Raw genomic sequence first — 25,904 nt, 5'->3', positions numbered from 1 at the left:
CTATAATTTGACCTTACTGTACATAATGACTTTTATATACTTCAAATTTCCTGTATATTTCAAATTTCTGTCAAATATATTTCACCGTCTTTGAAAATTCGATATTGAGATGTTTATATTTTCTGATCTTTCTACATTGTTATCAATTTTTTACCATCCAATAATCTGCATCTTTTTTACCGACACTTTGGCGCATAAATAAATATTCGAAAAACATTGATTAACTAAAAACGAGAAGAGCAAATTCGTTTTTACGAATAATCGATAATCAGTTCGTCGATTTGTGTATAACAAATTGGAAAAAAATAAATCATGAACAGTATTAATACAAATCAGCGTATAGACACATGTGTCCCTCAGGTTGAAAAATTATTATATAAACTATCAGATAAATTGATGTTATTGCCTAGTAATTTGCTAAATTTTACTCAATGTCCTTTATGAGGATATATTTGGTAACGAACGATGACGATGTAAACATTTTAACGTCCAAAGTGCGCAACCCTGCGCAAACACCGCACATGAAACACGCCTATATATATACATACGCCTATCTGTATGTACATACGTATATTGTACATATGAAAAGGCAGCAGCGACGCCACGTGCGCAAATATGCGGAAGAGAGATAATCTAATTTCGACGAATTTATCGCTAGCAAATAATGATCCTTCGATACCTCGGCGACGGTGTTCGTTTATACATGAAATGAATCAACCGGGATTTCACGTTCTTTTATATCATTTACACACGTAGATAGGGAAAAAACGTGCAAATCGCATCACGCATAGATTGTGTAGGTTTAATATTCCATCCAGCGTTTCGTCACGGGTATAATTGCCGCAAACGCATGCGCTGAACGCGTTCGAGTATATTCTCATCGAAGTGAACCTAGTCACTTTATGAGCAGCAATAACTTCTCTCCGAGGTCGCAGACGCGCCTTCACGACGCGAAAGTGTGTCGCCGAGCTCTGATTGGTTGCCGCGGAGGTATGGCGCGCGCTGCTTCACGCCGATTGGCTCAACTCGACGAGCCTCCACGCGTCAGCAGCTGTGCCGTTGCTCTGCTGTTACGATGACGCGGCGGCCGTCGCGTCGCGCGGAATGTAGCCGCATGAGGCGACCGGCGCTCCCCCTCGACGACGGTTTTTTTCTTTCCTTTTTTGTTTGCATTAGCTTTTTGCTTTTATTCCACCTCTCCTTCTTTCTCGGTTTTACCTTTTTCCTTCTCTCCCTCTCTCTCTCTCTCTTTCTCCCCGTCATTGCGTCTGGTCTAATCGGGGTCCGACCGAGGTCTGGAAACTACGATTCGCGTTAACTCGGGCCCTCGTCCTCTGCCGGTGCTTAGAGGTCGCGAACCAAACCTTTACAATATTTACTCATTGATACTGACTCCCGATAACTGATGTGCATCGATTTAATTGAAGGTCGGGATCGAAAATTTCAAATAATTAAGTTAACAGATTCAAATTCTTGTGATTCGATTTTTTTTTTCTTCAAACTGAATTTCAAACTCCGTGTATGGTTTTTCCGCCATTTTAATAAAACGGGCAAGCACACTCGATTCATATATTAATTAGCTTAATGTACAACATTTGTGAGACAGAGGTTTTTTTATCCTCAGATTGTAAGTTGATAAAAAATAATCTAATGTGTGAAATTATATTGTTATAGTATTTCGACGAGATGACAAAGTTTGGATTCGGACAAGAAATACGTAACCATCGCACTTATCTAAAATCTAACTGTTGTTTTCGTTAGTTAGTAATTGGCAGCAGTAAAAATTTTTTGATAAAATAATTATAGGTCAATGGGACTTACTCCGATGTTGTTCAAATAATCAGTTACTTAGAATTGAAATTGAGTGTATTAAAATTATATAATAATACCGTACACACGTAACTTTGACATTATACCCTATATAATTTTACATTGCAATGACAAACAAGTTCTCGACACTATTATTATATATATTGTAATATACTTAACATTAATCGTTATACGTGCAATATAATACGCTTAATTATCAGTCAATCTGCTACGTTTATATCATCGTAGGTGCAGACAGGTTACCGTTCTATTGCTCTGTCGCAATAAACTAACAACATTTTGAAACACTATACATATACCTGTACTGCACGGGTTGTACCCCGTTCACCAAACAAGGTGCGCACCGCATTCCACGGACAATTAAATCGGCACACTTATATCTGATAGCCTAATTTTTTCAGATAGCTCGCCTCCGTCGTCACCGCAAATATATTCAATCACGCTATTAACGTGCACACAAGCCTATCTCTTGTAGGTCGACAATCTTCAATCTGTAAAAGTTCCTTCAATCTGTGCTATGCTGCAGGTTTAATTTCCACAAATGAGATCGTAATTAGCATATTGTTGCCGATTATAATAATAGTTTTCCAAACTCTATGGTCCACGACGTCGTTATATCGACGGTTAAATCTGTCGTTCTTCTTTACTTAGAAAAAACCAATTTTTATAGCGCGAAAATAAAGTTAAAATAAAGAAAAGTAAGGAAAACGATTCGTCAAAGTAGTAACGAATTTCATATTATCACAATACTTTTGAGCGCTGCTGCATATGATAATATACATATAAGTTATGAGTATAAGTATACGCTCCGGCAAAAGTTTGTATAGGCTGCAGATGCAACACAGGAAAATATTAAAACTTAAACTAAAGGTTAGAGAGACCTCGTAGTTCGAACAATTGTCGTAAAATATATGGATTATGTCACAGATCTCGATGACGTTACCCCGAAAGTATTATAATAACATTTATTTACGGTTTAGTTTCTTCATTCAAGCCGCGAGCTTCACTATATTTCCCTTGAAAAAATTCACCCGAAAAAAATTCCCTTCCCAAATATACGCTTATTAATGTCGGTACCGTTATTTATTCATTTATTTGGGGACATTTTGTCCGGGGTGATTTTGTCCTCGAGATTTTATCCGGAGAGAACTCGTTGCAGGGGGATTCTGGACGGTCACCGAATCATTGATAAAATAATTATTCTACGCGGCGTGAACCGAGTCACTGGATTAATTGAATCTGGAAGTCTGAAAAGTGCAAATCACGTTAATACGAGCGCTAGCCGCGCGTGTATAAAAGACGGCAAAGACGTCAGACAACGCGGCGTAATCTTCGGTGTGTTTCAATTTACCGACGTTGATATGCCGAATAATTACCCGTACGAATTAACAAGCGAAATTTAACCTTGCTTCGTCTTTGTGCCATTTTGGCAAACACGTTTTATTTATCTATCTCGTGACATCTACGCGCGTCTCGTATCCGTCGGTATTACAGACACGGGCATAGGTTTTATTTAACTATCGCATATACAATAACCAAAGTATCAAATTTTGCTTAGATCGCGGGGCCCGCGATTATAAATACGCGTATATAAGGTATGATAAAATTAATCCTACGGAGCGACGTTGCTCTCCATGCATGCACTCTTGCACTAATTGCTGAGTTGAGCTAAAATCTGAATTTCTACACTCATTAGGCGCGATTTGACGTTTCCCGTTTCCATTTTTATAAGACATCGCGTGCGAAATTTCCACCAAACACTTCCCGATGCATTGAGTTTAAGAATTGCATTTATAGAATATTAAAATAGCCCAACCGACGAAAGACACAAGAAACGATCTTTCGAATTCAATTTCGCGGAAACATTTTGCGCCGAGTTAAACGAACTTTGTCGTCCTTCGTCAATGCGCGTGACGTTCGAATCGAAGCTGTTGTTATCAGGCGCGCGTCCTGCGACCTTGTAAAAAAGCAAACAACTTCGCCTACTACTCTAATATAATTCGGCTATCGATCCTTCATCTTTTATTTTTATCTCGTAATTGACACACATGAAGGGTAGTTCCTTGACGCACATACATATTTATTACGGTATACCGACTTATCAGCATGCATATAATTATCGTTGAAGCTTGTATCACGGAAAAATCAAGTGGTTCGCCACTCGTTGCGTAGGATTTTCCACCACGTCTACGGTAATCTTATTATTATACCTACCTACACGTCGATCTGCGTACGCGGCGGTATTACCAAGTCGTTAACCGTTGCACTTTATCGAGCTGCTGCATAAGTCGGTGTGTCTAGACTCCGCGGTGTTAACCCGTTAAGCCTTTGCGAGCAGTGGGTTTTAAAAACTTACGTACGTCGTCGTTCGGAGTGGAGGAAGGTGTGCGTTGGGTGTGCAATGGAAACCGCGACTGCGATTGGACCAGGCGTAAGTTTCTCTTTCAGATATAAAGGATCGCCGGCGACGAGCCTCCCGTCAGTCCAACTCTGAAACACGTGGCGGCAACGCGTATTTCGTCTTCGCACACACGTTTCGTAACCAGAATCGCGCGTTTTTATACAGTTTCGCTGTACGAACACATCGCGTGTCCTACAACCGTACAACACTCCGTATAAACAAACCATTGAATCGACAGGTCGATTTTGGAAAACTTTTAGTTGTACGACTGAGAAATAAATCGCGTGAGACATTTCGAGTGAATTGAAGAAGGAGAATAAGGAAGAAAACAAAACTCCGCGATTTTATAGTCCCCTGCTGCCACGCAGGACAAAATATAATACACTTGACATTCGCAGTTTACTCTGCACTGTTTTCTCAACGTTTGACGAGAAATGCCGTTCATTAAAAGATCGGTAAGTAATTTTTCGTTTTATCTGTACCGTGTCGTGAAGATTCTATTTATAGGTATCATAATTGATCCTTGATTCGAAGAATTTACATTCGAACGATATATTTCAACAATGCTGGTGAAAGTTATTCGCAGTGAGCTGAAATTTTTATTCTCATCGTTTTAATTAAATTAACCGACAACTCAATGATTTGTCCCTTATACGTATCGTCGACATGTACAACTATTCAGATAATATTTTCTATTTTGTTTTTTATTTTTTTTTTTTTATTTTTAAATTTATTATTTGTCATTCATGGCTATTGCGAAGGTGTTCCTGATTTATAGTTTCGTCAAGTTTTGTGCCCTTATTGAGACGAAGGTGCAGTAATTATGGCTAGAAATCATTAGGTTGATGGAAAAGAAGACCATTGACGTCACCGTCGGTTACCTCCGCGGGGTATCATCGTAGTCGATCGATCGGCCGCTTTCTATCAACCGAACATCGTATACTTCGCTTGAATCACTCTTTTTGCACAAAAAAGAAGACAGAAGAAGAAAACCTGAGAAACCGATGTATAAAGGATCGCGTTCGTCTGCATTTGGCGCTCACGTTCATTAAATTCAGTTTCAATATCAGTGACGGTCATCAGGAAATATTTATGAATATACTGAATTATACATATTCCTGCTATTGCTGTAGATTGTATGTGTAACTTGTATAGAGGAAACGACGTCGACAACGCGGGAAAGAATGTTGAATTTGAAAGGCGGAAATTGTCGCGGAAACGTCGAAGGTTTCGATTACAAAACGTGCAGTGCAAGTTGTCTTTTTCAAACCTCGGGCGAATGTATTTATTGAAGAACAAACAAAGGATATCAACCCGTTGTATGTTACACCTGTATATTTGCGATAAATCCAAAAGACCAAGTGATAATCTTAAAGCTCGCATGGTATATTTATCGTTAACCATGCAAGACTGATTTTCAAGATGTGCAAACAATAAAAATGTGCGAAATTAATTTTAATTTCAACACCGACTTCAAGGAAGTGCCGCTGAGTAGAATTAAGTTCGTTTAACCACTTGATTATACACGAAAACAAATCAAACATCTGTATTTTCATTGTTTCAGGGTCTCAATGGGCGCCTGGCTTTCGCTATTGCGGCTGCAGCCCTTGGCTCGTCTTTCCAGCACGGTTACAACACCGGAGTTGTGAATTCGCCGGAAAAGGTGAGATTTAGAAATTTCTATTTTTTGATATTTTTACATTTTTACCTACATTTCACTCGTAATGAATTATTTATTGAAAAAGTTAAACCTCTGCCTAAGTTTCACAAGCCTCGATGAAAAATCCGACTCATAAACGCAGATAATATATAAATATGACCGACAAGTAATCTTCGTGATTTATATAAACTTTTTACATGCTAACTATAGAGATTACTAAACTTTGATTTAGGTTTTTTTTTATCATGGTTCTGCCGTAATGTTATCTACGTGAAGATGAGTATTCAGAATTCAATTCCCGTCAGTCATAAGATCGCTCATTTTATAATTCGAGGTCGGGACTGTAGCAATAGTTCAAAAGCCATAGACATAGCGTAAAATCACGCAATAAACGTCGACTAATTTGTGGAGCAGTAGATAAAGAATTGACTTTTGCTTTGCAGCTTATTACGGCGTGGATAACAGACGTGAACGGAAATCGGACGAATATTCGTCCGACGGAATCGGAGGTGACGACAATATGGTCTACGGCAGTTGCGATATTTTGCATCGGTGGAATGATAGGCGGATCCCTGATCAGCGTGGTGGCGGACAAACTCGGCAGAAAGGGAGGCCTGCTAGCCAACAACGTCCTGGTCCTCCTCACCGTGCTGTTCGAAGGTCCGGCTAAGGCTGCCGGAAGCTACGAGATGCTGATTATTGGCAGATTTTTCATCGGCATAAATTCGGGCCTAAATGCCGGCCTGGCACCGATGTATCTTGCAGAAATATCTCCGGTTCATTTGCGGGGCGCGGTCGGGACCGTTTATCAGCTGGTCATCACCATCTCGATCTTGACTTCCCAAATCCTTGGAATGGAGACACTTCTCGGGACAGCCGAGCAGTGGCCTCTACTTCTCTCCCTCACGATCGTTCCAGCGATATTTCAACTCGCCACTTTACCTATTTGCCCTGAAAGTCCAAAATACCTTTTGCTCAGCAAGGGACAGGATTTGAAGGCCCAGAAAGGTGAGGATTCACCGATCGTAAATCGGCAAGACATTAATCACCTGTAATTAACAAAAAGACAAAAATCAAAGTCAATACAATACCCATACATCGCTTTACGGCCTAGATACGTTACGGAAAAGTTAGCCATAAAACGAAAAGTCGTGTAACGAATCAATTATTTTTTCACCAACCCATACAAAGTCAACTGGATCTATTGCAATTTTTTCTAAAATAATATAGTTTTTAATTCATAAGGCATTTTATTCTGTTCTATTTCTTACAAAAATGCTTACCTAGCCGTAAATCTACAAAGTACCATAATTAAAAAAGGACGTTTTGGCGAAGTGCCGTATGAAGAGCGGCCCTATAGAGAGGTATAGGTGAAACCGAAGCATCACGTCGAACGATTTTTCAAATTATCACAGTTTTGAGAAATCGTAATTATTATCTACAAGTTAAACCGCACAGATATACTGACCAATATTTTTTTCGCTGTTTTTCAGCTCTGGCCTGGCTCCGTGGCACGATCGAAGTTCACGATGAGATGGAAGAAATGCGAGCCGAATACGAGTCGCTTAAGATGATTCCGACGGTGACGCTGCGGGAATTATTCGTCAATTCGGCACTCAGAATTCCGATAATAATATCGATAGTGATTATGCTCGCCCAACAGTTCTGCGGTATAAACGCCGTGATGATATTCTCAACAAACATATTCAGAGCCGCTGGTCTCGACCCGATATCGGCCCAGTACGCGACCCTTGGAACCAGCGGTATCAACGTACTCATGACACTGGTGTCTCTTGTCCTGGTGGAAAAAGCCGGTAGGAAAACTTTGCTGCTCGTCGGTTTCAGCGGAATGTTCGTCAGCAGTATTGTCCTAACAGCGTGTCTCGCTTTCGCGGTAAGTTGACGAAATTAGCTCTCGGTTTTTCGCCGAATATTATATCTACGACGTAATTGACTTGCATTAAAACATGTACCTATAATTTATAGCGTCTAAGGAATTTAACTTACTAACGTTTTTATTTTTCAACTTTCTTACAGGAGACCGTTCCCGTTGTGGCTAACTTGTCCATCTTCGTTGCGATCATGTTCGTCCTGTTCTTCGCTGTCGGACCCGGAAGTATACCCTGGTTCTTGGTCTCCGAGCTATTTTCCCAGGGCGCAAGACCCGCGGCAACCGCTGTGGCGATCTTCACCAACTGGGCAGCCAATTTCGTTGTCAGTATGGGATTTCTGCCGCTTAAGAATCTTCTGGGAGGTTACGTCTTCCTTATATTTGCCGGCCTCCAAATGGTGTTCATACTTTTCGTATGGAGAAAAGTACCGGAGACAAAAAACAAGACCATGGAGGAGATCAGCAGCATGTTCAGACAGATTTCTTATCAATGAGAACAAGTTTGTTGATAGAATTAGGTGTAAAAGTTACACCTCGTTAAGAAACGAACTTCGGTATCGAATCCGATCGCTGCGACGTCCGGAACCCCATTTCCTGACCGTTATGTGCACTGAGATTATTGAGGAGTCATACCGGTATTTTTTGATCTTTACAATCCATACGTAATGCGGGACGAGTGCTATACGTCGATTGATAAATTACATTGTACGAAGAAGAAAACAAAGTGGAGTAAATTACAAGGTCAAATGACAGTCGGGATGTGTTGGATTCCGAGCAGATTGTGTTCCGATCTTTACATAATTAAAAGAAAAACAGTTTAGTTCCTATTTATTTTTGGAGCCAAAACTTAGTATTCAAAATGGACAAACGAATGTCGCACATATTATTATCAAATAATCCTGGAAATATAAAATACGTCAAGAGAATGGCGTGGACGTGTAGTCAGTATTTCCTCATATTGGGGGAGAGTGAAGGGGGGAGACTTGTACAGCTTTGAAAGCTTTTGGATTTTTTTTTTTTTAATGCAATCTAGTCGCGTGAAATATACCTCTTTGGACGTTACCTTGAGGAGTTCGTATGATGATATGTAAAATTGAAAGAATATCTGATTGAATCGGTAATTATAATAAAACGGTACAGGCAATTTTGTGGAGAGGCGTCGCGCGTATTATCCGTGTACGTAAATTTGTTTCAAAAGCTCCATGGAAAGATTAAACAGGTAATATATTTATATAAATATATGTATATATTTACATTATGTGTTATGTTGTGAAATGATGTTTGTCGCTTTGTCTATTGTATTTGTATCTTGTGTGATATGAGAATGTGACAAACGTACTACATTTCACACAGGTGTATATACATACATATAAATACTTACTCAAAAAGTATCTGTGTCATGATTGTAAATACAACAGTTTGATGTATAAAACTGTATAGCTTGTAGTTAATAGTAATTATTATTATTATATTTATGTATAGGAATAACAATAATAACAATAATGACATAAGTAATTATATAAGATGTGTACAATGATGTTGTTTTACATATTTTAAATGGCAAGAATTATTTATTCAAAACAAAAAACAACTATGAGCAAACCGAATTAGAAAAAGAAAATTTAATAACATTATGGAGAATTCTTTGATCGGCTGGTAGAAATCAAAAATAAACAAATAAGCTAAAAATAAATGGAATATTTATTTCGTAAGATATATTTGAATCGCGGCTTGCTTTGAATTGTGTTTGACGTGCGATTCTTTTAGTACATATATGTATTATGTATATATATACATACACACACATATGTATACATATACTTATATAGGTATGCATAGTGCTCAAATATCATAATTGTTTCTGACTTGGATTCGTGAAATAAATGATTTTAAATTAAAAAAACACCATGTAACATGGAAGATAGGCTGAATTGAAATACGGCAGATATTTTTTTGGAAAATATTTGAATGATTATAGATTTAGTAAAAATATATACCTATATAGATTAAAATATTTATTGCGACAAATTTCGCAGTCAAAAATTAGTCGATGTTTCCCTGTAATAGGATCAAAAATTTTAGCGAGTTGCTTTCGATTGAAAAAATATCGCGAGGGTAGAGAAATTATGATAAATTAAACGAGTTGTAGGTTATTTTTAGAAAAAATTTATATATGAATACCTGAGTTGAAAATTTTAGTAAAATTTGACTGTGAGCAGTCTGCCTATAAAGAATTGTTAACAAATGGAAATTATTTTGTAAGCTTACAGAATATGCCATTTTATTGATTATTGTATAAGTTTTGCAATGCAGTTATAGCATTTAGTGTAGCGGGTGTTCTTTTATATACAAGACGAGTGACTTTAGTTACTTTTAAACAATATATTGTATAACATTTTAACATCGAATGATCGAGGGTAAAAATTTCATCAACTCACGATTCAGTAGCAAACCGAAAATGTATGTATCTATACGTAACTTGAAATTATACATTGAATATTAAAGAAATTTGATAATATGTTCTCCGAAAGAAACCAACAATTTTTACCGGTCATTATATTCATTATCTTTGTCTCAGAATATCATCACATCATTTTTGTATGGCAATTCCACGTCTTATAGGTATTTACTGTATCGTTAACACTCATCAAAGCACGATTGTAAAATCGTATTGTCATGTTTAATAGAATATGTTCAGAATTCATGTCTCGTTTTCATCGCTACACGCATATTTTAGATACAATATACAGTTGTGAAAATAAAATATAACATCCGATAATGGTGACCGTTGAATGATTTCTAATGCGTATTCCTCACCATTTTATTTATTTTTTTTATACACAAACTCGGACTGCATTGAGCTTATTGATGCAAGCCACAATGATTGTGCCTCAACAATATCTGATATTACTAGCCTCGCTTTATATTACCCCTTTACTTTGATAATTATATTCACGTTTATTATTATTTTTTTTGTTTCAATACAAGCATCGCAGCTGGGCTTCCCCAGAGTATTTTTTCTGGCTAAACAAAAACTTATTGGAGTAGTTGCGTATTCCAGACTGATGGCGGTTCGAATTGCCGTTGAATGATTGCCAATTAAAATATTGCGAGAAAAGGATTTTAAGGTATTTTGTAGGTCAAGCAAACTACGTTACACAATCCGCTTACTGTGATTCTCAATCTTCCATTCGTCTGGTATATTCGAGTCATCGCCGCACAGCATATGAATGAAAAGATTCTTCGATGCATGTTTCAGATTGGTTTTCCGTGTCTTCACTGAACCCGGTTCATTTAAAATGGAATTAATTTCCTGGGCTTGTAGTAAATGACTAACTGATTGTTGTGCTAAGCTCCTCATTTTATAAGTAGTATCTGGATACATCTGCAACGATCAAAGTTGCCTTATTATAGTATTTGATTCGTTATTGCATAAATTTCATATTTATCTGGAAGACATTGAGTTAATTTTATATTTTCCGTGAAAAACGCTCAATAAATTTTAGATTCACAATTGGTATTGCAGATTAATAATTACATCCTTGACGAATCATTTGCTGCATCCTGAAATAAAACAGGCTGTCCGGCACGGATGATCGCTATCACTCTTTCTAACGTGATATACCGTGAGTTTCTGTATGCATACCTATATGTATACGTGTCCCTGCGCCTGACGCACTGAGAAAGGCAACCGGCAATAATTTTTTAAATTTAGGTTGAACTCCGCGTCCGGTGCATTGAATTTGAAAAACAATAATTGACGTTTGCAATGCGGTACTCAACCTGAATATGAGTGATAGTAATTCCAGTTGCTTTTTTCAGTGCATCAAGCGCACGACTGTTCCGCATATACGGAAACTCACGGTATACCACGGATTGGAAATCTACAACATCTTTTGGCCCTGAAAATGGAACAAAACTGTACTTCAATATATGCTACACGCTAGTATTGAGCTATGCTATATTTTGACTGGACGAACTGCGTGCATAGAAAGATCGGATTTTTCTCGAGATTTTGTTAGCTCAAACGCTGTTGCGGTGCCAGTTGACAGATTCTACACGGCCTAAATCTCACCGTGGAGCGTATTATAAGTATAAATGAAAATGTTCGCGACGACGTCGCACATTTCTTTCTGTTTCAAGATGACATATATGTACCAACGATATAGCGAGATTCGCCAGTTGAACAAATGAAAAAATAATCAAGAAGGTCGTGATTTGATCGTTTGTCGTTTGTTTGTACTCAGACGCCACAGATTGGTCCGTACACCATTGAATTGTAGAGAATTTTCCATCGTCAAGTTTGTTGGTTCGACCGTTGACTGAAAACTGTAAAGACAGTTACCCCTGGGTAAATTTTTGTGTATCAGTTTTCGACGGGCAAGTGGGCCCAGGTGGGTCTGGGAGCGTAGGAGGTTTCTGCTCTATCGACTCTACCTAATGGGCTTCTACCGACATTCGCAGCAGCCAAAGTAGTGTCGGTATGGAAGCTTCAGATTGAGAAGGTACGAAGCGAGTACGTAAAACTACGTACCGATTGTGAATGCTAGTAAGATATCTTTATCGACATAGTCATTATTTTATTCCAATAATACGGATATGCCTTTCCAATGTGACATAATTTTCCTAAAATCGCTTGCCCTCATTTCTCTGTATTCGACCAAAATGTCTTGCAGAATTGAATACAGCGAATTAATATGAGACATGAAAAATTGTCATAATTATCCAAGTAATTATATTTGTTACAATCATTATATAAAAACAACAGTTTCGATTCCTGGCTCCGTCGTTAATTTTTCAAATCACCAAAAATTTTCGAATTTACATTCTCTAGCATTTTTCTTCTCGCTAAAATAGATATGACGTATTTTCGCATCACTTCATAGACGGCCGGGACCGTCTTACGTGGCTTTTAACAAGTAGTGTCATACACTTGTAAACATGTCACATACACACAAAGATTTATAATTGTGCTTTTTGAGACGAATTTCATAATATATACTTATTATTAGTTCCTTATTCATCTGAATTGTATGATATAAAAGATCATGCAACAGATTGTGAGGTAAATACTTGAAACTTATAATTGTGATTACTGTTTTGTATATTGATGACGTACTTATGATGTCAATTATTGGCTACTCGTTTGCTCACGAGCATTTCCAGGGGACGCCACGAGGAGGCCAACTGACATTGCCTCCCATAGGTCGATTAGCTCGATCATCCCCGTGAGGAGACGTGAAACCGCAACCTAAATATGTCGATCAGCAAAAATGGCCGAAATTCGGAATCAGGTGGGGGGGGGGGGGGGGGGGGTGAATTTCTTTTTAATATCATAATTAATAACTCCTACTGATTTACAGAATTCCCATTTTAAATCGCGAATATTCCGAGAACGGTGATCGATAAGGCGAGTTCTATTTCCAGCACCACTGAGAGAGTTACGTTAATGTAAACAACTGTAATGGATTCAACGTGAAGAAAATACGTATGTAACATATTTTCAAAAAAGTTGATTGTTCAAGAGCCGTTTAACAAGTTACATTGACGGGTAAACCTCGAATACTGATAGGTATTTTCAGTAAAAATTAGGATAAATCAAGAATACAGTGTAAGGATTATGATCATTTTTATTTTGTTACATTTTACCAAGAAGATTATGAGAAAATTATAAACAATCATAGAAATTGTATTAGCGCATTGATAGCTACTGAATTTAGGTTTGCGCGAAAAATGAAATAAAATATTTTATTGTAAACATGACAAGTTTAAAAAATTTTAGATAAAATAAAATTACAATTGCCATTACTTTTTTTAAAAATGTTATACTCATCGTGCACAAATAGTAACATAGCATTTTAACTTCCCGTTTCTCTGATTTGAGAGAAAATAGGAAGTTATTGTAATCACCCCGAAAATGAAAAGCTGAGTTCTCACTAGATCACCACGTTTTGAGGTCCGGAGAATCACCTCCAATCATTTTCAAATGGACGTCTGTGTGTGTGTATGTATGTATGGATGTATGTAAGTATGTAGTACGTGCGCGATCAATTTTTTGTCCGATATCTCGGGAACGAGTAGTTAGATTTTGATGAACTTGGTCTTAATCGACGCACCTCTTTCAGACTTAGACCTGACTAGACTTTGGCTGTGATTGGTTTAGTAGTTTTCGAATATTTTGAAAAACCAAATTCTTTTTTTGTAATTTTCGTATACAATATCGAATGGGCGTCAATTTTGGTACAAGAAATTATTATACCGTCGAATAATGTGCACTGAGAGAAATTTTTAGTTCAGGTTATCGCTCACTCCTTAACTATTTTTATTTTTTACCATAATCGAAAAATATAGTTCTAGGTAGAGAAAGAAAATTAGATTTCTAGCTGTTACCGAAAAGTCCAGAAAGTTCGTAATTCTGGCAATATTCAAACAGTTTGTTTTTTTAACGATACCTGTTTTACAGAATTTTTTAAGTTACTGTAACAAACGAAATTTTTCTCAGTGCATAATCAAAAAAAGCGATAAGCTTTTTGCTGAGATTCTGTCTGTTGGTACTATATACCTTCCATTCGTCGTATTCTTACATGCGACAGTCTTTATTACAAACAAATCGAGTCACTGAAATGATTTAATTGGTACAATGACAACTAAAAAGGCCAATCGGTACAATAGAACAAAGTTGAATCTGATTATAATATAGTATACTGGTTTCGTCGACATTGTATAATAACTTGTAAGATACTTGACGCTTCATTTTTAACTACAAATGCACTAGCAGCAAATTTTTCCCCATATTGAGATTATGAGAACTTTACGGCAAGGTTGAGTGAAACTCGACAACGAAGCGGAACTCATAATTTACGTATCGATCACTTATTTCCCAGCACGGCGTTAATTTTGCAACCCTGATATTATGCTTCAAAGTAGCAGGTGGCGAGGGTGGGTAAAGTGTGAAAATTATCATGCGCCGATCTGATTGACCGCTTTTTAAACTTGTCGACTCTGAAGAACGCCTGAACGACAGGCCATGATCAGGGCAATACAGGCGAGGCTCTTGATGCCAAGGACGCGACACGATCTAAGGAAACATCTGGCCCGTTAGAACATGACGATTATCAGCGCCGGCGACTTCTCATAATTTCTGGTGTAGAGCTGCGGCACGCCGGCGGGGAAGAAAAGTCGAATATTATTTTTTGGGTCTTATTTCTTTATTGCGAAGGTAGAACTTCTGACGGGGTTTTTCAATATAAATTCATGAATCATTTTATGGATGCTCAGATTTCCTGCGATTTCTCCATGTATATGGAGAATCGCAACGCTGTTCAAACGGTACTGCAGCATGGTTGGCCTGAGATACGTTTTTAGTCGACCGAGAGCAGAAAAGGACCTCACCGCAGTGCAAGATGATGCAGGAATTGTTAGCGGAATTCTAATGAATTTCGAAAATGACGTAAGCATGTCGGCTGCAGATTCATTTTCTTTAAAAAATGTGACGACATCTTTCAAATTACGGACTTTCAAATTTCGAGTTTCAATTAAGTCGAGAAACATATCGCGATGGCGTTGCGGCATGTCTCCATCAAAATCGTCTTTGTAAAATTCAACAATTTCTTCTACATTCTTTGTTCTGGCAGTGACAAAGTCTTCGCAAGTATTCAAAAATCGCATTGTTTCTGAACGATATCTCACTTGCAACGAAGTAATGACTTGGTCAAGAATCTCGTAGAAAATTTTTCGGTTGTATTATTCAGGTGTCTTAAACACGTGCACTTGAGCTTTCTCCAAACGTTTTGGGGCTCTACGGACGCGCGGTAATTTGGGTTCCTGCAAATCTAGATCTTTTGGCTCGTCTATCGCTTTTTTCCATATCGAATCAAGCAGGAAAAGCAAACTGAAAATTGTTATGATCTTACTTGTGAAATTCAATGTTACTCAGGAGAATTTTCGAGTGTGGAGATCTCCACACCTTCAACATAAGTCTAAGTCGCCTGCGGTGACGATTATATCTTCAAATTTCTCGTAAATGGAAAGGCGTAAAAGAAGGAAGATTGACCGATTTTCCTATCCTTATATGTACGCCTAATAACACATCAAATTTGCGGCCCGATGAAAATTTCGACACCATAACGTTTTTACCAGTGATCGGCCAATTGATGTTCGTACGTAATGTGTAACTAATTTCGGTATATTTCACGCTGTCGAGTTTCTTCAAAAATCTGTCGGGTTGCACCGAATGTGAGTCATGCTCGAATACAAATATCGTCCTGGTTTTATGGTTATTATTATTTGAACCGGACATATGGCAGAAAATCACGAAGGACGCAAATTCCGACTTGGAATTCACGGATGGAAATATCTTTTGAAGCAATCTTCTTGCAAACTGGCTTGGATCGTTGCTAGATGGGTTTATACGTCTATAACATTAAAGAGAAACATGCTTAGAATTTAGAATTACGTTAGTTAACCCTTCATTACATACGAAACCATGTTTGTTTGTATTATTTTTTCAGTATATTGAAAGATTTTGTTCAAAACCAACTTTGAATACTAATTATATATTTTTTCGTGTATCGCAAGGTATTTTTATTTTTTGTTTTCTAGATTGAGTGCAAACTGTCAAATTATTTGAGTAAATGTAACATTTTCATTTCATCTTCTTCGTAATTCGTAATTCAAGGGGTTAAGAGCTATTTATGGAGAACATGTCATGAGATACCGTCATTCCGGGAACGTTTGACGAAAAAATTCTTTCTTGTTTGTTAATACGCAGAATGATTTATATATAAACATGTAGTTGTATTTTTTTCGGAACCTTTGGTGAGAAAATCTATTGTTTTCCATCACCGATTCGTCTTTGGTAGCTTCTCATATATTATGATCATATGTTCACGAAATGATATCGATGCTCGCGAATTGCCGAAACATGAAAGAACATCCATTTTTGGCGGTACATTCAAAATGTACGGACGTTTTTTGCCACACCTACCACTATTTATGATTGTTACAGTTATTCATTCTTCATAAGGTTGATGCGTACCAACTACTGTAATCGCGTGAGACCAAGTTACATTCGATATTTCACGTACCTATTATGTTTTATTGAAAAGGATCGTTACAATACACCGGCTATTCTCCGAATTTTCACCAAGCAATTCAAAGACGAATGAAAAATTTGAACCGTCTGCTTTTCCTCTTATACCTCAGACTAGGTGGGTATGATCACCTCGTCATGTGAAATGAAATCGGAGAATCACAGTCGAATGAAATTTTCGATGCCCGACTGCTGGGTTTGAATTACTAGACCAGCGGATATACAGAAAATTGGGTACGTGTCGTGATGCAATAAAATCGTTGCGATCCTGCGGATTATCTGCTTCCGTATTCACTCGCCGAAAATAGCGAGAAGCGTTGCGATATACGAGAAACTGGTTGATAACCCCTGGAATAAAGAATGAAAATCAGAAGGTTGAGCTAGTTTGTGAAAAAGTGAAAATTGTACCACAGGCTCGTCATGTACGTACAGCTCCAAACGTTTCCAGGTTCAAGGCAGGAAGCAGGCCGTCGATTTTGATTATGACTGGATCATTGGCCCTTTGCATCATCATCACTACCGAGCGTTGCATCTTGGGCGATTTGCCTAGCCACTGGCCATGTAAAACGGATTCCGATAGACGTTGACTCTTCGGGGGAAATTGAAATTAATCATCGATTTCAATGACCAACGAACGTGCAGGTGATAACAACACATCGATAATTCGATTGAGCTAAGAAAATGGTGCGCAAAATTTTATGACGATTTTTGAAGTACGGCAGAAAAATTGAAACAAGATATTCCATAAGTATCCAAGGTGGTCATGCCCCGATAAAATGACCGAAGGTGAGCTATCCTGTTTATTATTACTATCATTATCACGATCATTTTCGTTGTTGTTATTGTTACCATTATTATCATCATTGCTACATATGTGCCAAACGTGCTGCCGAAGAGCACAATTGGCCAAGTAGTGCACTTGGCTGATCGTTGGAATTTTTCAGTTCACACGCGTACAAGTATTTCTTCCATTATTGCGAATTGTTTTCATTCGGTGAACTTTGCAATTGGATTCTTCGATCGCAATCCGGGGATCGCCAGACTTCACAATTCAGCTGAGCATCAGCGCTAGTTTAGAGTTTAAATGAATATGACCAAGGTTGTTCCGCGTGATTCCTGTATCCTTGTGCTGATTACCCGATTCGTATTCGCGCTGCCTAATGCTCAATAACCAAAAACTGGTAATACAGTGCGTTCTCCGATGTGTAACGACTCACATGTATGTTCACGTTCATTGGTCACAGCACCGTAAATGTATCAACGGTGGAGGTTATCGAGTCGAATATTGATACAAGCTTTCATCTTTCGCAATAAAATCGAAAAATGCCTCACCGTTGACATAACTTTCTGACATTTTCTTGATTTCCGTGACCAATGTCAATTTCTCTGATATTTCCATGTTTACCCTGACTGTGGACACTGTTGTTGAATGACTGACGATATATTTGTACACATCCAACATTATACTCAACTCTTAAGACTTTGCAACGAGCAAACTTCCGGTACTGTGGCAACTTCTTGCCTCCACAAATATAGCTTTTGAACGAGAACATTTCGTGTCATATTGCAAGGGAATGATCAAAAATTGATCCGGGCTTTAATACCGTCATTCGACACCTTCACGCTCACTTAGAGCCTAATAACATTAACACTGGAGAGAAGGTGAGGATTTTTTATTAAATTTTCGTGAAAGTTTGTACTCGCGAAACTTCTCGGAAAGGAGGGTGAGATATTTTTCGTTTACTCCTACTTCGCCAAGCACCAAAGATGCCGAGCAAAATGTTTGCGATGTGCGTACCAAAACGTTAACCTGCATTTGTTAAGCTGCACTATTAAACGGCGTACCACCATACGAATCCTCTGCGTTTTATTCGGCCACCTTCTGTGGATGTTGAAACATCAACACCATTTAATTATGTTAATCACCAACGTTTCGATGGAGATCGGACTTCAATTCTACATATTTCTCACCAGAGATACATTCATGTGACACGCCGTATGTGCTCATGCTACAAATCCTATTTTCCGTGCCATCTTCACTCAAAAACAAGAACACTGGTACTTTCAGTAAGCGTCACTACTTGATAGTTGACTTTTAAGCACTGGTGGTCATAAAAACTACAAAGTAGCCTAGTTGTCGACGTAGGTAACGCAGAATAGTCTTTCTTGCAAATTTGTGTTCAACAGGCGCAGACGCTCGTCTGAGACTCATATCGCAAACTTACCCTCGGCGTAAAAAGACCTTCTTTGCCTCCGCGATGCACAATCTAATGTTGAGCTTCAATCATTTAATTTATAACGATTGCTGACGTACGATTTCGGTCAGTTCGAAAATCACGAGCATTACGAAACTGAAGTCTGGCCAGACCCGATTAGAAAAACTCGATAAGAAAAACTGAAGTCACTTACCAACTGAGCCAAGTAGTCCGCTGGCCAGGCGTACAAAAAAACATGGACCATCGACATCATCTCGAAGGCCACCACCTTGACGAAATCAAGTAAGTAGAATTGCCTCTGTATTGACATGAAATGCAAAAGAAAATTAAAAAATTTTGATTGACTGCACATATAATAGGCACCCAACGTTTCGGACCATATTAATTTTATCCGTTACAAATCAATCTTACAAAAGTGATCACGACTCCTGCAAACATAACTGCAGCGAAGTTCGATGCGGCCACCGCTAAAGCCATACGACCCACAGTCTTCGACAGTCTGCTCGCAAACCTGGAGATTGTAAAAACGTTAACTAAACCCATTTAATTTTCTAGGAAATATCAACATTTTTAAGCTGGTGGCGTCGTGACAAAAGAGTTGACATCATTTTTTTTCAACGCGACATGGATCATTTAAATTGCCCATGATTCCTCATTTCACCTGCTATACGACTAAACCGAAAAGACAAGCTGAACGCTTATTTCGCAGAAACTGAAGTGTGTATTTCTCTGCAGAAAATAAAACTGTGAAGCAGGGAAATGTTGGAGAAAAGGCTCTTAATGTTGAGGCTTACATTGATGCTTTACTGCAAAATGCAGGGAAAGCTAATCGGCCTTGGAATGTAATTGCTGGAGATCTGTGACTTTTTCATTTTTTACGAAAAAATTATCGAACTCACGAATGAATGTTTCTCGAGGATTCATGCACCTGTCAAAAATATTTCAGAGGGCAAAAGAAAAGAGGATGCTTCCAAACGACGATATTTCGCAATGTTCCATTTGCCCGAGGTACAAATCCGTCGAGTACCTTGGCGCAAGAGGACAACAGATGCATTTGTTGTTACAAATGTTGTTTTTCCCGAAAATTCGAACATGGAAAATAGGCGATGGTGAAATTTTATTATACACGACACTCGATCTATTGGAATTTTGTTAGATCGTCAAATTGCGTCGATGAATAAAATCGTTCTAAAAAATTGTAGAAAATTCGAGTCGAGTCGAAAAAATATTTTTTGAAAACCAAACGCTTTTCAACGTGAGAACAATCACATGAAGAAACACGAGCCCAATTCGAGAACTCAAGGGTCAGGCCCAGGTCGGAATGGTATGGAATGCCCCGTTTATTCTTGTGAAAGGTGCATCAAAAAATTGAAATTGACACGGACACGAATTAATCATACTTTAGCGATTCTTGGTGATGTCGAACACATTTGTTGACTTCATTCAGGTTGCTCGCCCTTTCGATTTCCGTGTTCACGATATCAAACCTGGCAGCGGCGAACCAGGTTAAATCAACGAAGATCAGGCTCGTGCACACTGCGGATGAAACTTGGAGAACAGTGAAAACATTTTCGCCGTACAGAAGAGCCCAAATCCAAAATAGCTCTATTGAAAACGGGTATGCGGTCTTAATCGGTAAGGGCTGAGGTAGAACAGTGGGTGCCAAAGAGTACACAATCCCACCGAGAACCATCACTGCGATAACCATTGTATGGAGTAATGAACACTTTCTCATGTAGAACCCAATCACAGCTAGTTCTTGATCCGTAGCATTTCTCACGAACGTCGTCATTTCGGTTATCAATGCCTGGTAAAAAGTTTTTGAAATGAAAAAACTTTTTTGTTACCATGACAACGAATGTAAAATGCGACTTTTGACGGCAAGTTTGGGAAAGATGCGTACAGTTTTTAACCAGTAATTTTCTACAAGCCCCGTATTTTTGTGAATAATTTAACATGGCATTATAATAGGTAATTTGTGCGTACAATCACTTAGTGCGCGAGTCTGCAAATAATTGAATTATGAGTTGTTTCATGTATTCGTCATGCGAGACACTTCACTGATATTGCGACAAGTAAATTGGAAAATTCCATCGAATCATCTGAAACATCATGCATCCGTACCAAACTCGCACAGTTTTCATTCGACGCGACGGCTATTTTCAGAACATGAATGACAGAACCGACAATCAGTTTGTGCAACTTTGCGTGTCTATACGACGTGGACACTTCTGCGTATCGCAGGTTGAGAAATTCGGAAACTGCTTGGGCATAAAAAAGACAGGCAGTATGGAAATTCACCGAATATGTGGCGACTATCTTTGCAAAGACCCAAATGTTTCCAAGTACTTGGTGATGGGTGGTGTATAGAAATGCGAAAGTCCAAAGAGTCGACGGGACGAAACCCCGAAAGTTCAACTAACGACAGTTGAAAACCTATGAAAACCATAAATGCGAAAAGATGACTTGTAGAAAAATAAAAGTTGAGAACGGAAAAATGTACCTACGATTAAACTTGTACCGACAGATTTGTTTTTTTTATCACGATTTGAGAATGGGCAATATCACGAAGGGAAAAATATTGAGTTGCGAAAATATTGAACCATCAAAAAGTCGACTTTGCAAATGTCGGAATCGGGCCTTTTTCGAAAGTTGGCGAATCCGGATTTATCAGTACGGACCGAACAAAGATTCGAAAGCTCGAAATCCCGAGACCCAACCTAAGGCAGAATGGACAAAATACCGTAAAGTCACATCAGTCACATAAATTGCTGCAGTAAAAATATCCAGTCAGTTTGTACTACGTACAGCGAAAGTTTTAAAAGTTGTTATAATTTTCATCGACCATAACTGAGACACGGAATTTCCCTCCGCGTGAAATTTACCATGCACGTTCACTGTCAGAAAATTAAATATCGGCCTGTAACTCATTTTCTTTCAACAGAGATTAATAGGGCAATGAAGAGCCGTTTATACTCAACTCGAAGGCGGTCTTCTTCGATATGATAGATGATCAGAAATGCCATCACAGCAGATATTGCCGTCATCTCTGTCATGCACAAGAACATGTTGAGGCGGTCTTCTCTGTTGCGGTAAATATTGAATATCTGTGCTGAAACTATAATTATTATATTAGCCGTCGATAAGATCCTCAAAATCCGACGTCTCAGGATGATGATACGCTTAGTGCCAAGAGGCAGCGGCCAACCGAACATCAGTCTCGACGATGTCTTTACGAAGCGAATCGTCGTCTCTAGCGACAAGTACATCTTCATAAGTTCTTCTTTCTGTCGAACTTTCTCTGGATTTCAAATTCTTCTTCGGTTGGTGAGGAGCCACCGATGGATTAGTCTGTTCCAATTGTCAAATAGACTTGACGTGAGCTAATGGATACCGGTGCATGTCGTAAGTAATGGGCGCCAAGCGTCGGTACAAGTCAGAACTGAGCGAATACTTAATCGGTGATATCGGACGAAAATGCGAGCTGTCCATCGTAAATCATCGTCGAAATGAAGTGGCATCGACGTAAGTTGAGAACTCTTGTTAAAATTACCTTCGTGAGAGTATTGCAAGAATACGGGTCATCGTCAGCCGATTTCGGTACGTGTGGACCCGCACAACACGAGAAGTGACAAAATTTTACAAAAACCTTACAACCGTTATGCCGACGTTTGAGTAACTTTGCGAGGTTTTTTGTGATTCTGTTATCTCTGTTAACGTAGTATACAAAACGAAATGCGAGATTGGAGTTGAAGCTGTGACGTTGCCGGGTTAAAAAAACAGAATTGTATGATTATTAAATTTGACGATCAAATGAATCAGCGAAGAACACGAAGAAAATTAATCAAAGATTCCATACAATCGGATAGAAATTATAGGGTGAAATTGAACAAATAATGTGAAATAAATTCCTAAAGTATTTCTAGGTATAACAGAATCGCGCCTTGTTGAAATATATTGCGGTTTGTGCGTGAGGTTCAAAAATGCATGTTTACGACGTCTAATTTTCTACCGACAATTAATCGTCACATGTTCGCATATTGACGAATATAGTGAGCGAACTGGAAAGCTTGCGTTGTAAACTTTCCATTAGGATACTTTTATCAACGAATGTGCAGCGCGAGAAGTAGTGCTTTAACTTTAACGTTTTGATTGATTACAAAGAATACTCGAAAAGGAATATTATTTCCGAACGTAACGCTCATCCGTAATTCTGTTGATTTGATTGAAAGCAGAAAATAGATAATCCGTTACTGAAAAATTATACCTTTCTTGATTACAAATTCGTCAAATCAATTGTTGTGTTTCGAAAACTATCAGATTCCAGATAAAATATTGAAGAGAAAAAACTTCAAGCTTTTGAACTTGATTCTTCACGCATGAAAAAATAAAATAGTCAATCGCGTCTCTCACCTCATCTGTATGAGATTTTTGTTGTGAATAAATAATTGCACATACGCCGACCAGCCCATATTCATCGATACATTAATTTTTTAACGATGATTAGATATGACATGCCTTGATTACGTACGGTAATAATCATGTCTCGTTTTTAAATCTGAAGTTCTTTATATTTAGCCAATTTTACACGCTAAAACTTTTCCAATATGAACCTGTGCAACCTTTTGCCCTCCAGAAATTTTATCTGAAACCACCGAGTTATTGATTCACAGCTTCGTTTCTAAAACATGTCTTTCTCCGTTAAGAATTGAATCCTGGGGCGAACAAATTTCGGCCGAAACTTTTTCAGAAACGGAATTGCGGGTTAAGGTATCCTTTTCAAATTCACCATAGAGAAAACGGAGGATAAAATTTTTTATCAAGATGTGGAGTTATTTTCCGACGGCTATGAAACAGTCAACAACAAGCGTGTTCAAAAATACGTACCGAGGCCAAAAAAACTGAATTCATACACTAAATAATTGCGGCAGTGACAATTCGCTTGTCAGATTTCCGGAACTTCAACCTGTCGGAGCTTTGACGATTCGGAACTTCGACAGCACACCCGCAGAATAGTAGCCAAAACAAGCTTCACTAACAACGACAAGTGCACACGAATGAATGTTGACTCGAAGTGCTATGAGAAGAATTGGAAACTGGATTGTCATAATTGTGGTCAAGTTGAGCGCCTGTGATGTATTCCACGAGAATATCCTAAATGCCGTGCGACTGAAGAATGGTAATGCATTGAATGTTTTAGCAGAGAGCAGGATCCAGATTCACGGATTTTAAAAAAATTTGTCAATTTGTAAATTATGCGGTGAGAAGGATTTCATAGAATGCCAAACTAACGATGCGTGAGTTAAAGAATCATATACGTCGAACAACTGGTTTTGTTTTTCAACGAACGGATGCAACTTCGTTGCAACATTCGGAAAATAAAATGATGGAGATTTCACGAGTAATATTCGTGAACACATTATTGAACTTTACAATGATTCCATGTACCATGATTGGCGCCCATTAGACATTTTTTATGAAGATCAACGTGAATATTTTTTGTTCAAATATTCACCAGCTACTTACTCGTTATTCAGGGATTACGAAATTCAGTCAGAATACTCCAAGATCCATCGCTCGTACAGTAATTTCATTTCACAGTAAATATTTGAGAGAAATGAAACTCAAGGTCTGCTACTCCGTTCTTTCCTTCTCCGACAATGATAAGGCAATGAATCTTACTTGCCGTTTCGATCTACGCTGATTGTAAGAAATATCTGCTTCGTGTTTTGCGCAGTCCGTCGACAGGACGGCACACGGCTAAAAGCCGTTTGATTCCAACGAGGTAGAACTTGGCGTTTCCTGGCTAACTATTGGCTGAAACAAGTATGCGGAGGGGGCCTTCTGGTTCGCAGACTTGAAGCCAAGGATACATTGTACGCAACGTAACCGTTAAGTCACGCCTTGTTTTTAACCACAACGGCGATAAATGATTAGCCAATATACACATGCGAGTGTGACTCGTCTCGATGACAGGTCGATTACAACACTTAATAATGCGGGAAAAATAATTGTCTGTGTTAATTCTGCCGCATTATGGACGAATGTTTGCACATGAAACATCAAATGTGACAAGAGGATATAATAGAAGTTGAAGTTAGTAACGTCGTCATACCGAAAGACGAAGAAAAAATCGACTATTTCGCGATTTTCGAATGACTTTGAAGGAGTCGAGTTTTCGCAATATCAGGAACTGACAGTACGATATCCGTGGCGTCTAATTATAAATTGACGGTAGAAATCGCGAACTTCTCGATGACTAAGACCAATTGCTAGAGAGTTACACACTAGAAATTCATTTTTTGGTAACTTTAGATCCAAGGATTAAACAGATACAACCAATAAAGGTCAATAATTGGGACAGGGTCAGTAACTGGTGCACTTACCGTATTCCGTACGGAAAACACGGAAGTCCCAGTCGAAGCCCAAAGGTTAAAATGAGCTCGGCCTTCGTATGACAGGAGACTCGGTGTTGGCCTGAATACGGGAAAAAAATGGTGAAAAAGAGAGGGAAAAGGCACATGAAATATCAGATCGACTTCACCTCCCGCGGTGCGTAATTTTGGCGTACCTATTTCGAATTTTGAACCGATGTTCCACATCAGAGTCTAACAACCGTATGAAAAATCGAAATATTTCATCAAGTTGAATGCATTTTAATTTTTGATGAAAATTTTCTTCTCAAAATTCATTATTGACAAGACAAAAGACAGGGAGATGAACTTATTTACACAAATCATCATTATTTGATAGCATCCTCGAATCATGTACCAGATTTACTTCTGGGAAAGTGAAATTCATAGTATCATTTTCAA

General features: G+C 38.3%; 2 protein-coding genes across 6 annotated transcripts in view; one reads left to right on the top strand and one right to left on the bottom strand.

Moving 5' to 3' along the window:
* The window catches only part of LOC107217540 (solute carrier family 2, facilitated glucose transporter member 4), a 35,341-nt gene extending 24,780 nt beyond the window's left edge, over nucleotides 1-10,561 (top strand). For 3 of the 4 annotated variants that reach the window (XM_046736211.1, XM_046736212.1, XM_046736213.1), the window contains 4 exons: nucleotides 5,796-5,894; nucleotides 6,335-6,899; nucleotides 7,385-7,785; nucleotides 7,929-10,561. In XM_046736211.1, coding sequence (XP_046592167.1) covers nucleotides 5,796-5,894; nucleotides 6,335-6,899; nucleotides 7,385-7,785; nucleotides 7,929-8,276 — 1,413 coding nt within the window. In that variant the 3' untranslated portion in view covers nucleotides 8,277-10,561. Of the gene's footprint in view, nucleotides 1-4,306; nucleotides 4,687-5,795; nucleotides 5,895-6,334; nucleotides 6,900-7,384; nucleotides 7,786-7,928 lie in introns of those variants that run through there. The other variant, XM_046736214.1, reaches the window with a different exon arrangement.
* Nucleotides 10,562-15,370: 4,809 nt separating this feature from the next.
* Nucleotides 15,371-24,850, bottom strand: LOC124293818. Of its 2 annotated transcripts, XR_006903666.1 has the most exons (8): nucleotides 24,616-24,850; nucleotides 22,071-22,440; nucleotides 20,490-20,896; nucleotides 19,501-19,600; nucleotides 19,283-19,387; nucleotides 17,304-17,462; nucleotides 16,869-17,221; nucleotides 15,371-16,196 (listed from the first exon to the last, which is right to left on the bottom strand). XR_006903666.1 is itself a non-coding variant. In XM_046736215.1 (7 exons), exons 2-7 carry the CDS (start codon nucleotides 22,362-22,364, stop codon nucleotides 17,165-17,167), a joined length of 1,122 nt encoding a protein of 373 aa, XP_046592171.1. In that variant the 5' UTR covers nucleotides 22,365-22,440; nucleotides 24,616-24,850; the 3' UTR covers nucleotides 16,855-17,164. The 2 variants fall into 2 exon arrangements, 1 of the variants encoding a protein (XP_046592171.1); XM_046736215.1 differs by lacking the exon at nucleotides 15,371-16,196 and having other exon boundaries at nucleotides 16,855-17,221.
* Between the last annotated feature and the right edge of the window lie 1,054 nt (nucleotides 24,851-25,904).

The sequence above is a fragment of the Neodiprion lecontei genome, chromosome 4, assembly GCF_021901455.1.
Source record: "Neodiprion lecontei isolate iyNeoLeco1 chromosome 4, iyNeoLeco1.1, whole genome shotgun sequence".
In the NCBI taxonomy this organism is placed as follows: Eukaryota; Metazoa; Arthropoda; class Insecta; order Hymenoptera; family Diprionidae; genus Neodiprion; species Neodiprion lecontei.
Note: the sequence above shows the minus strand (reverse complement) of the source record. Positions and strands in the feature narration are given on the sequence as shown.